The sequence below is a fragment of the Gorilla gorilla genome, chromosome 3 (genome assembly GCF_029281585.2).
Source record: "Gorilla gorilla gorilla isolate KB3781 chromosome 3, NHGRI_mGorGor1-v2.1_pri, whole genome shotgun sequence".
Taxonomy (NCBI): Eukaryota; Metazoa; Chordata; class Mammalia; order Primates; family Hominidae; genus Gorilla; species Gorilla gorilla.
In genome coordinates this window covers 24,282,170-24,294,569 of record NC_073227.2, presented here as the reverse complement: position 1 = coordinate 24,294,569, position 12,400 = coordinate 24,282,170, and the positions used below count along the sequence as shown (strand labels likewise).

At 42.8% G+C, this 12,400-nt stretch overlaps 1 protein-coding gene across 20 annotated transcripts in view; it reads left to right on the top strand.

Moving 5' to 3' along the window:
* PROM1 (prominin 1) overlaps nucleotides 1-12,400 on the top strand; it is a 151,802-nt gene that overhangs the window by 39,482 nt on the left and 99,920 nt on the right. For 19 of the 20 annotated variants that reach the window (XM_055385708.2, XM_055385696.2, XM_031010328.3 and 16 more), the window contains one exon: nucleotides 4,692-5,123. In XM_055385708.2, the coding sequence (XP_055241683.2) occupies nucleotides 4,904-5,123 (220 nt within the window). In that variant the 5' untranslated portion in view covers nucleotides 4,692-4,903. Of the gene's footprint in view, nucleotides 1-3,755; nucleotides 4,383-4,691; nucleotides 5,124-12,400 lie in introns of those variants that run through there. The other variant, XM_055385697.2, reaches the window with a different exon arrangement.

Genomic DNA, 12,400 nt, shown 5'->3' with positions numbered 1-12,400 from the left:
AGGCCCAGAAGAAAGCTTCTGATTGGCCCAGCATGGCTCAGCTCCACCAGGACACAGTTTGGGCACCTCAGCTGACCTCACAATGCAAGGCAGGGCTGCCTCCCACCCAGCTCACAAACGTGGTCTCAGAAGTTGGGTATCCCCCATGCCCCCGCCAAAAGCACTCCAGATGACAAAAATCCACTACAAAGCTCTTCTTTAAAAAGAAAGATTCTGAGAAGTTCCATCAAAAGAAGAAAAGAAGAAACGAAGGTGATTGATCACCATATTTGCTTTTTCATTTTTAATTTTTTTTTTTGAGATGGAGTCTCTTGTCACCCAGGCTGGAGTGCAGTGGCGTGATCTCAGGTCACTGCAACCTCCGCCTCCCGGTTTCAAGTGATTCTCCTGCCTCAGCCTCTCGAGTAGCTGGGACTACAGGTGTGCACCACCACAACTGGCTAATTTTTTTTGTGTTTTTAGTAGAGACAGGGTTTCACCATGTTAGCCAGGATGGTCTCGATCTCCTGACCTCGTGATCCGCCTGCCTCGGCCTCCCAAAATGCTGGGATTACAGGCTTGAGCCACCACGCCCGGGCCATATTTGCTTTTAAACCAGTATTGAAATGCAGTTCTCTGGACTCCAGGCTCAAAATCATGTAAGGTCGCCCAGGCTGGAGTGCAGTGGTATGATTATGGCTCACTACAGGCTCAGCTTCCTGGACTCAAGTAATCCTCCTGCTTCAGACTTCCGAGTAGCTGGGACTACAGTTGTGCACCACTACGTTTGCTAATTTAAATTTTTTTTTTTTTTTTTTGTAGAGACAGGGCATCTCTATGTTGCCCAGGCTGGTAGCAATTCTTCATTGAGTACCAACTGTGTTCCAGGCTCTGGGGATACAGAAATAAGCCAGGGACCTGCACAGCAGCTGAGGTAGATCAATTCAAAGCAATATGAAAAGGGCATTTGGGGAGCTTTCACCTTACATCTGTTATTTTCCAATGTGTTTGGGAAGCCTGAAGTGTCCTTGGAAAGTGACATGAATTGACTAGGCGGGTACTCCAGGATCAGAGTACTCCAGGAACAGAACTGTTCTCAAACTTTGTTTGAAGGATCAGTCCCCAGGAAAGCTTGTTAAAAATGCAGATTAATGGGTTTCATCCCAGAAATTAGGTCCATTAATAGTCTGCATTTCAACTAAACACCCCATTTTATCCCGAGACAGATGCTGCTCTCAGTGGCTCTCGGACCTAGTGGGGTTTAGCTGGTAAATACTCAGAGCTTCTGTTTTTGGCACAACCTATTAAACCCGAGATAAAAAACTCTTCCTCTTTGACTTGACTTTAATCAGTTTCTAGTATTTCATAGTTAGTGAGATATTAATACTTTCTTAAAATGTACTTTAAAACTTCAGAGGGACCTACATTTTGGAGCAAGATGTAAAGAAATCTGGAAGTGCAACTGCAGTTGCTGTCTATCTCAAGTCATTGTCTCCCATCTTTGCTGCAGTGAGCAGTTATGTTTCACTTCACTGGGAATTTCCCTTCCCCTGCTTTGTCACTGAGGGAGTTGGAGAGCCTGTTTGTTCATAGTTCTTCCCTGGGCAGTTTCTCTCTGTCCTGGGCTGAGGCTTGGTGGAATTACCAGAAAGTGGGCCTTCTCAGCATCTGAGCCTTTAATCCTTCCAGCTGCTGTGCTGGAGGCTTAGCTCTCTGCCTGTCCTTTAGCAAAAAAAAACCAAGATAAAGTGTACATGTGGTGTGTTGTGCTTGCAGTAGATGTTCGAAGGGAGCCCTTTGGAAACAACAGGGTCAAGGTGTCTATTGTGGATGTGACGGAGGGCGTAACCTGAAGCGTGGGCCTGAGGTTAGTACTGGCAGCCACTTGGGATCTGAGCAGCCCATGATTTGACAAAGGAAGAATTTGGGGCCCTTGTATTGGTAGCTTTGTGCAGGAGTAATTGGAGTGGGACAGGACTTAGAAGATGAGGCAATGGAGGGATTAGATATGAATTAACATCTTTGTTCAAATAGCCCAAGAAATCCCATCTCTTGTCCAAAGCTTTCTTTGACTTGGAATATTGGTAGTGGGTCCTCTGGCCTCTTGCAAAGTATGTCACCTTCTTCATCATCCCCCTTCCCTTTCTTAGAGTATGTGTTTCAGGAGCACCCTGTACTTATCTTGAAAGTTAGTAAGTATGTATCTAGCTCACAAAGTGACAGCATCTTGCTCTTGCTCCAGGACACTTAATACAGAGAGGAAGAGTGGTACACTTGGGATCCTTCCAGGTTCTGTGCTGATTTGCCTAGTCTCATGAAACCGCACAAGGAAATAACATATTTTGGCTTCTACGCCAGCACTTGCCCTGTAGCTCTGGAGCAGGCTGTGTTTGGTTTCCACCCACCTACCTGGATTAGGCTGAAGGCCCTGCTCTAAAGCTTTGCAGCCTCCTGTCCGGGGCACTTCTTGCTGCAGGCAGGTTACATGCATTGGTGACTCTGCTGCTATTTCTTTCCCTGCCAGGGATGGCGCCATGAGTGAAACAAGCTGCTCAGCAGGCACTTACTAAACACCGACTACGTGCCATGCTCAGTGTTAAGGTCTGGGGATTGAAAGAAGAGTAGGACAGAGTCCATCTTGGAGGCACTTTCTGTCCCATTCCCTTCCCAGATGCTGGAGCCACAGCTGCTTTTAGGATTCTTGTGTCTTTCTCCATCTCCCAAGGGGTAGGTAAGAGTCTCCCTCTGCCCTGGCTTTCATCTCTGAGACCCCTAGTTGTCGAGGTGGTGACTTAGGGTGAAGATTTCCATCAGGTTTACTTGGTAAGCTTATTAGAAAGACAGATTCCAGTGTCGCACATGTGTCCAGCCTCAAACGGTGTGGTCCCTAGACTTGAGGCCATGCCCTTCTACTTTGGATTCGGGGTGAGGTGGAGAGGGGGATGTTTGAAATGAGATTAGTGAGTAAATAAGTAGAATATAAGGCAGAGTAAGATATATCTCCAGCGGCAAAGAGAACAACACACACTTGGAGAAGAAATAAGCGTATAAGCATATACTGGATTGCTGGGGCCCCAGTGGCTCGTACTAGAGCCTGAGAGGGAGGGCACTGAAGGGACAGTGTCTTGATGTCATAGTTAGATCTTGGACTTTGAAGGCAAACTAGTGGGTTTGACTCTTGGCCGCGTGGTTAATTGAAGGGGTGGGTTGCCCCTCCACACCTGTGGGTGTTTCTCGTTAGGTGGAACGAGAGACTTGGAAAAGAAAAAGACACAGAGACAAAGTATAGAGAAAGAAATAAGGGGGCCCAGGGGACCAGCGTTCAGCGTACGGAGGATCCACCCCGGCCTCTGACTTCCCTTAGTATTTATTGATCATTCTTGGGTGTTTCTCAGAGAGGGGGATGTGGCAGGGTCACAGGATAATAGTGGAGAGAAGGTCAGCAGATAAACACGTGGACAAAGGTCTCTGCATCATAGACAAGGTAAAGAATTAAGTGCTGTGCTTTAGATATGCATACACATAAACATCTCAATGCCTTACAGAGCAGCATTGTTGCCCGCATGGCCCACCTCCAGCCCTAAGGCGGTTTTCCCCTATCTCAGTAGATGGAACATACAATCGGGTTTTATACCGAGACATTCCATTGCCCAGGGACGGGCAGGAGACAGATGCCTTCCTCTTGTCTCAACTGCAAGAGGCATGCCTTCCTCTTATACTAATCCTCCTCAGCACAGACCCTTTACGGGTGTCGGGCTGGGGTGTCGGGCTGGGGGACGGTCAGGTCTTTCCCTTCCCACGAGGCCATATTTCAGACTATCACATGGGGAGAAACCTTGGATAATACCTGGCTTTCCTAGGCAGAGGTCCCTGCGGCCTTCCGCAGTGTTTGTGTCCCTGGGTAGTTGAGATTAGGGAGTGGTGATGACTCTTAACGAGCGTGCTGCCTTCAAGCATCTGTTTAACAAAGCACATCTTGCACAGCCCTTAATCCATTTAACAGTGAGTGGACACAGCACGTTTCAGAGAGCACGGGGTTGGGGGTAAGGTTATAGATTAACAGCATCTCAAGGTGAAGAATTTCTCTTAGTACAGAACAAAATGGAGTCTCCTATGTCTACTTCTTTCTACACAGACACAGTAACAATCTGATCTCTCTTTCTTTTCCCCACATTAGGGAGGGCACTGAAGGGACAGTGTCTTGATGTCATAGTTAGATCTTGGACTTTGAAGGCAAACTAGTGGGTTTGACTCTTGGCCACATGGTTAATCACCTGTGACCTTGGGCAAGTCACCAGAATCCTCTCTGTGTCAGTTTCCTCATCTGCAAAATGGAATAATGCCTTAAACAAGGAGGACCTTGTTTCTATCTATGAAGCATGGAGAACAGTGCCTGGAAGATAGTAAGTGCTCAATAAATGTTAGTTTCCAAGATCTCAAGCTTTCTCTACAATATCTAGTATTTCCCGAACCCATAAAGGGTCTGTGTTCTGAGTCTGGCCCTCCTGAGAAGGGACCTTCTGTGAGTCTTGGCTTTGATGCCAGCGCCTGCCCTGTGGCTCTGGAGCAGGTTGTGTGCTTGGTTTCCACCCACCCATCCGGATTAGGCTGGAGGCCTTGCTCTAAAGCTTTGCAGCCTCCTCTCCGGGCAGCTCCAGGTGCAGGCAGGTTACACGCATTGATGACTCTGCTGCTGTTTCTCTCCCTGCCAGGGATGGTGCCTTGAGTGAATGACCCCATTGGAGGACATTCTTCCGCATCCCTCACCTCAAGCCAGCCTCAGACAGAAAACTGAAGATTCAGCAGATCCAGTGCTTCCTGCTCCTCTTCTGCCCAGGAACACGCTTGCCTTCCCCAAGGCTTCCAGAAGCTCTGAGGCAGGAGACACCAAGTTCTACCTCATGTTTGGAGGATCTTGCTAGCTATGGCCCTCGTACTCGGCTCCCTGTTGCTGCTGGGGCTGTGCGGGAACTCCTTTTCAGGAGGGCAGCCTTCATCCACAGATGCTCCTAAGGCTTGGAATTATGAATTGCCTGCAACAAAATATGAGACCCAAGACTCCCATAAAGCTGGACCCATTGGCATTCTCTTTGAACTAGTGCATATCTTTCTCTATGTGGTACAGCCGCGTGATTTCCCAGAAGGTAAGTGCTGATGGCAGGGAAAGATAGGATTTATCTCCAAACGCACCCACAATATTGTTTTTTAATGTCAATGCAATCAATATATAATATATTCAGTATTTTAGCGATTGCTTTGCACAGAAGCAGAAAGCATTTAGACAGAAGTTAAGAAGACTTGTACCAGGTTACATAGGTTGCGAGGAATGTTATTATAAGAAATGGAAGCAAACGATGTTGCTATGTTGGTTTTCCACTTCTTTACCTTTTGTTTTGCTTGGTTTTGCTTTGTTTGTGTTAGAGCAATGAATTATTCTAAGGCACTTACCAAAGGTAAAAGTTAGAGTAAAGTTAGGGTAAAAATGCAAATTGTGTGTCATCAAAGGAGAAACGAATAACTAGCAACTGATGGCCACCTCATCGCTGAAAAATTTAACTCTTTTCTGCCCACCACAATATGCAAATTTTGACATTGCTTAGGGTAAGGACAAACATGTTTACTTGATCAGCTGTTTTCTTCATTTCTAAGAGCTTGGGTGTGAGAAAGAGGATTGGCACTTTCCAGAACTGTCATGCCATAGTGCTGTTATTCATCACACACAGTGCTGTTTGTCATTTTCGCCTTCTTAATGTTTGTTGTTTTCCATACTCTTCTGAATTCAGGGTATGTGTTCATAGAAAAGGGATTATGAAAGTAAAAATAGCCTGTGGGAAATATCTGCTACTAGGGTTTGGCACCTAAATTTTTGATTGGCTTAACAGTAAGTCCATCCTAAGCCTGTTCTTTTAGTTACAAAGATTTGATTACAATCATTGATTATAGAATTCGCTGTAATCTTTCTTATCATTTTCCTTAGCTGTTCAGCTACTGTTTGTAAGAGTCCTACTGGTGTGTGTACATGCCTGTGTGTGAGAGAGAGGGAGGAAGAGAGACAGGATGTATTTAGTGAATATCATCACTTGTTTATATTATGGGGAGTTTATATATTTTCATTAAAATACATTTGTATTGGTTTTTTAACACTTATTTGTCTTAGGGCAATTAAAACAGCTTGAAGTATAGTTGTCAATTTTTGCTAATTTAAATTTCAGTTCACCAAAACAAATCTCTTTGAATGGTTATTGTCATTGAAGAGAATCCTGAACAAATGCTACTTACTGTTTGTGTTGCTGTTAAAATACTAACTTTGGAAATTCCAAAGACAGAAGTAGAAAATTAGAGTTTATTTCTTAACATTGGATGCAAATTCACTCTTCTGAATAGACATCTCTTGGCTTATTTGGAGACTTAATAGGTGTTACTGAATAAAATAACCTACTAACATTTTTATTTAAAAAAACACTTTAATTTTTGTTGGTACCTAGTAGGTGTATATATTCACGGGGTACAAGAGATATTTTGATACAGACATGCAATGTGTAATAATCACATCATATAAAGTGGTGTATCTATCTCCTCAAACATTTATTCTTTGTGTTACAAACAATCCAATTACTCTTTTAGTTATTTCAAAATGTACAATTACATTACTATTGACTGTAGTCATCCTGTTGTGCTATCAGATACTAGGTCTTATTCATTCTTTTAAACTAGTTTCCTACTAATGTTTTTAGTCTTTGCTTCTTGGTTTTGTTTTAATATAAAAGGCATAGAATTCAGTTGTCGAATATGAATTTACAATCATTTCCTCAAAAAGACTGGAAAGCTTCCCGTGTCTCATTCTAAGGCATATCATGTAATTAGTTAATCCCATAATCTGTTTCCATATGTTGCTCTATTTTGGTCCCTTTAGATTTGATTGGAAGGTTTCCTCATACTTTTTTTTTAATAAGGAAAAGCAATATATTTTAAGGTCTTCATTCTGGTGATCAAGTTTGAAGATGTCTTTTAGCTTACACAACTTCCAATGCATTACAAGGTTTTGAACTGCAACAACATTGTTAGACCGAAGGAGGGAACTGAAGAATTGTAATCCTAATGTAATCTGAGGGTATTAGCCTAGTTTGTCTCTTGACCTTCATCAATACTTATTACCTTGGAGAAGGAAATTCTCAACTTTCAACAGTAGACCAGGGCAGACCAGCGTTACCTCTTCGGGAGGGAAAATTATTAGATTGCTTAAATAATATAATATTGAGTTTAACAGATGAATCTTGGGGTGTTGGTTTTCTTCCATCATCCTATTTGTTTGTATTCTTTCACCTAGTTACTACATTTCCTAGTGGTCTTAAAGTGCCCACTGGGTGCTTTGCAGTGTAGAGGACACATATAAGATAATCATGATTTTTCCATTTGGGGCCAGCGCATTTCACAAGTACCAAGTCATAAATAGATGCCCTCATAATTGAAGATGCAAAAAACAAAACAGAAAGAGTGAGAGCATGTGCATGATTGATTCCTATATATTGTTTATTAGTTTAATACCTTAGTACATTAACCAAACACAAGACTTCAGGACAGGTTGTCTGTGGAGTAATATCTTCATAGAAGCTATTCTCCCATAGATATATCCTTTCATTTGAAAGCATGCAACTGGCCAGTGGGCTCTTCGTGCCTGCTGGCCAGATACAGCTGGTATATCTATCAATTTAGAGGAATTGCAGTGGAGAAAGAGTTTAATTCAAGCAGAGCCAGCTGAATGGGAGGCTGGAGTTTTATTACTCAAAGCAGTCTCCCCCAAAATTCAGGGATTGGGGTTTTTAAGTATAATTTGGTGGGTAGGGGATTAGAAAGTGGGGAGTGCTGATTGGTCGGGTAGAAGATGAAATCATAGGGAATAGAAGCTGTCCTCTTGCACTGTCAGTTCCTGGGTGGGGGTCACAAGACCAGATGAGCCAGTTTGTCTATCTGGGTGGCATCAGCTGATGTCTCAAAACACAGGGTCTGCAAAGTACTCTGCAAAGTATCTGCAAAGTATCTCAAGCACTGATTTTAGGCTTTACAACAGTGATGATGTCCCTAGGAGCAACTGGGAGGTTTAGAACTTTGTGACCTCTAGCTGTATAACTCCTAAACCATAATTTCTAATCTTGTGGCTAATTTTTTAGTCCTGCAAGAGCAGGGTAGTCACCCGTCAAGAAGCGGTTTGTCTTGGGAAAGGTCTGTTACTGTCTTTGTTTCAAAGTTAAACTATAAACTAAGTTCCTCCCAAAGTTAGTTGGGCCTATGGCCAGGAATGAATAAGGATAGGTTGGAGGTTAGAAGCAAGATGGAGTTGGTTAGGTCAGATCTCTTTCACTGTAATAATTTTCTCAGTTATAATTTTTGCAAAGGTGATTTCAAGAGTAGTGGTGCTTTGAATGCAAAGTTCCAGTACAGGTCAAGGAATAGAAGAGATAGGGACAGCCCTGGAGCCTGTGCTTCCTCTTTTCTTACCATCTGACTGGAAAGTTTTTCACTTTTATATTCTGTGTCCAATCAATTGGTTTGCCAAATTTTGCATTTGAAACTCTAAGAGAAACCCTTCTTGTATCCCCAGGAAGTAAGGCTTTTTCTCAAGTTCCAGCTTAATAAACATAAAATGGGAAGGTCTTATTCAGCTGGGACTTGAGACAAAGCCTTACTTCCTGGGCAGAAGAGATTAGTTTAAATTAGACAAGGAACACAGGTAACCACCCCTGTGTTGACATGGCAGAATGTATTCTAGAACCTGCTGTGGGTATTTCATAAATGCTTGCCTTGGCCTGAAGCTGCAAAAGGAATACTCTACACAGGGGGCTTAGGCTCATTAAGAAGAGAGCTGTGCCTTACCTTTGAGAAGAGTCTCTTGTTCATTCATTCAAACCTGAAAGGATATTGGTGGCAGGGTGATCAGAGGAAGTTAGGGACAGGGTGTTCCAGGTAGAGAGTAGGGCATGTCTAGGGCATGTAGGAGACTGTGGTTCCAATATGAGTGTCCTACTCCATTCAGTTTCTTGGAATAATACCATAGACTAGGTAACTTAAACAACAGGCATTTATTTCTCAGACTGCTGGAGGCTGGGATGTCTAAGATAAAGGTGCTGGCAGATTTGCTGTCTAGGGAAGGCTCACTTTCTGGCTTGTGAACAGCCACCTTCTCGCTGTGTGCTCACATGCTCTTTCCTGGGTGCAGGCTCCTGGAGAGAGGGTGAAAAGAGATCTTCTCTTTCTCTAATCCCATCAGGCACTAATTCCATCATGAAGGTCTCACCCTTATGACCTAATTTAAACCTAATTACCTCTCCCAGAATCCCCACCTCCAAACACCATCATGTCAGGGGTTAGGGCTTCAACACAGAAATGTCTGGGGACACAGACATTCAGGACATGACGGAGGGTGAAATAGGTATTCATGGAATAAATTGACCAAAGTTAGGGAGAACCAGAGCTGGAGGACCTTGATCTCCAGGGAGTTTTAGAGAGAGAAGGAAGGTGAGGAAGCCTTCCAGCAGAGGTTTCATTTGTTGGACAAGCATTTATTGAAAGTCCCTGCGTTCTGCGGTGCACCTTGCTGGATGCTGTCAGCCAGGGTGTACGTGGAATTCAGTTTGAGGAAGAGGACCCATCAACAGCTGATAGGTTAGAGCACAGGGAGGTGGAGGCTTTTGTAGTGGTCTGGAGGGAGGTAATAATGAATTCAAAATGAAACAAAAGGGAATAGGGGAAATGGATGCAGTGTCCATTCCATGTCCCAGGAACTTGGTTTAAATCCTAGCTCTTGCCTGTTAACTGCTGAATGATCTTGGCTAAGTTGTCTAACTTTCAGACCCTTTTTTCTCTTAGACATAAAGTGGATTACAGTTACAATCAATTTGATGCCACGATTGATGTAGGGAGGAGACTTAGGAATCAGAAGGTGTCTCCAGGAGGGATCATTGAACTGTCCTTGCTACTGTTCCCTTAGGAACATTCTACATGGCATTGCCTCGTAAGAAACAGTCCCTTCACTTTTGAGGTTAAGTGGGCCGTGTTCCCTTGGCAAGCCTGACAGTAGCGGAACAGGGTCTAGAAGCCAAGGTTTGGATGTGATGCTAGTTTACTGATTGGTCTTTGCTTCTCTGCAAAAATATCTACATCTGACAGGCTCTTGTTTTCTTGGTTTCTTTGTTCTTTTCTGCAGTTCTCAGTATCTGCTGTAAGACTTACTTTGCTAAGTGTTTGCTCATTTGATTCTTTTGTTAAACAAAATTATGGGAGGTCTTTGTTCTAGACTGGCCCCAACAGACCAGTCCAAATCAAAATGGACTCAATCATGCTAACTGCGATGTAATCAAACTGAAACTTTAAGGAAGCAGAGAGATCCCAAAACAGACCAAATTTTTTTTTAAACTCTTGAAAACAGGAGATTGCATCATAATAACGAAGTCCCCTCTGCTCTAAACTCCACTAAAAAACAAGTAACCTGAAATAATCAGTCAGGTTATTTTTTTCTATTTCTGTGTCCTTGTTTCCACCTTACAAAACCCACTGTTCTGCTGTTTTCCGGTGGGATTTGTGATGAAATAAGTCCGTTAACGATGGAGACAGAGTGACTTCAATGCCTAAAGTTTTGGTCAGCCTCTCAAAGTTGCCAAATTTACCAACCTCTCAATCTTGAGAGGTTGATCTAAAGGGGGGAAATTGTTAAAAAATTAAATGTAGCCTAAAGCTGCCTCCTTACATATTTTAAGTTTGGCCTAAATGTTTCTCCATACATAGTAAACTGTGACCTAAACACATTTGTGAACAGACTTGCGACCTACTCTTATAACAAGTAGCTGAGTCTTACCCAATCGCATTAGCTGAGTTTCAGCCAATCGCAGGTGGCCACTAGTTCAAATCCTGTTCAAATAAAGCAAACACCCAGCAGTATCCCATCTAGCTGTTCCTGTACCTCAGTTGTGTTTTCTGCATATCACTTTCCTTTATCTGTCCATAAATGTCATATGACCCAGAGTCGTTCTGAATGTATTCTGATTCCAAGGGCTGCCTGATTCATGAATCATTCTTTGCTCAGTTAAATGCTATTAAATCTAATTTGTCTAAAGTTTTTCCCTGAATACTTCCAATAACTTTGGAAGGTAGATGATGGTGGTAGGTGGTGATATTATTTCTTACAATCTCCTCAACAGATTGGAAAACTAAGTCAGAAAGAGGTTACATGTTCAAGGCACACACTAGCTTGTGGCATATTGAGAAACTCCCATCTCTAGGACTAGTTTTATCTCCTATAAAACACAGCTGCCTTGTGTGTATTTTTCTTTTATTTTACTGTGATGCTTTTAAAATGACCATGGGTTAGTATGGAAAATAGTAATTTTTGCACGTTAAAAGTGTGCATTGTAAAAGATTGTCTGATGTGGATGATGAGTAGTGCCACTTCCAATTTTATGTGGCCATGATGAACTTGGCATAAGTTCTGACCAGATCTGAGCTATTCTAATGGAACAAACAAGGAAATACGTCCCCTCTGTTGTTAGTTTCCTATAAATTCTCTAAAATTATTCTCTGCCCTGTTTTGTTTTGGTTTTTGTTTTTTGTTTTTTTTGAGGCAGAGTCTTGCTTTGTTGCCCATACTGGAGTGCAGTGGCACGATCTCGGCTCACTGCAACCTCTGCCTCCCGGGTTCAAGTGATTCTCCTGCCTCAGCCTCCTGCGTAGCTGGGATAACAGTCATGCGCCACCATACTTAGCTAATTTTTGTATTTTTAGTAGAGATGGAGTTTTGCCATGTTGGCTAGGCTGGTCTTGAACTCCTAACCTCAGGTGATCCGCATGCCTTGGCCTCGCAAAGTGCTAGGATTACAGGCATGAGCCACCATGCCCAGCATTCGTATGTTTTTAAATTTAGATTTTAGGATGGTTGGCCTATTTGTAAAAATATTTTAGGTGATTCTGATTTGCTCGCGGGATTTGGTGTGTGTGGGAGTGGAGTTGGGTGAGTTGGTAGAAGTGAGGAAGGTGGGGAGTTAAGCCTTGTTTCCGTGGAATTTGAGAGGCCATCAGGATGTTATAGTGAGTATAAGAGCTCCCTCCATTACAGGTAACAGAATCCTATTAGCTGTAAGTACAAAATTATAACAAATTTAGTTGAAAGATCTCAATTGGCTATATTTGCAATTCTAGAATTGAGCGACACTTTATTCCACAAAACTGAATAAATGTCGCAGTGAGTCCAGCAGAGCCTAGCTTAATATTCAGAAAAAGGGCTGAAGAAAGCAGAAACAAAGAACACAAAGTGAATTGGTCACTTCAAAGTTACTTTCCTTGTAAGACAGGGACATGGAGACAGAGCAATAGAGAAATAACTGGTTACATCAAGTGACTTCAGGTTAAGGATTGAAGTGGAGGGAGCTTCGTT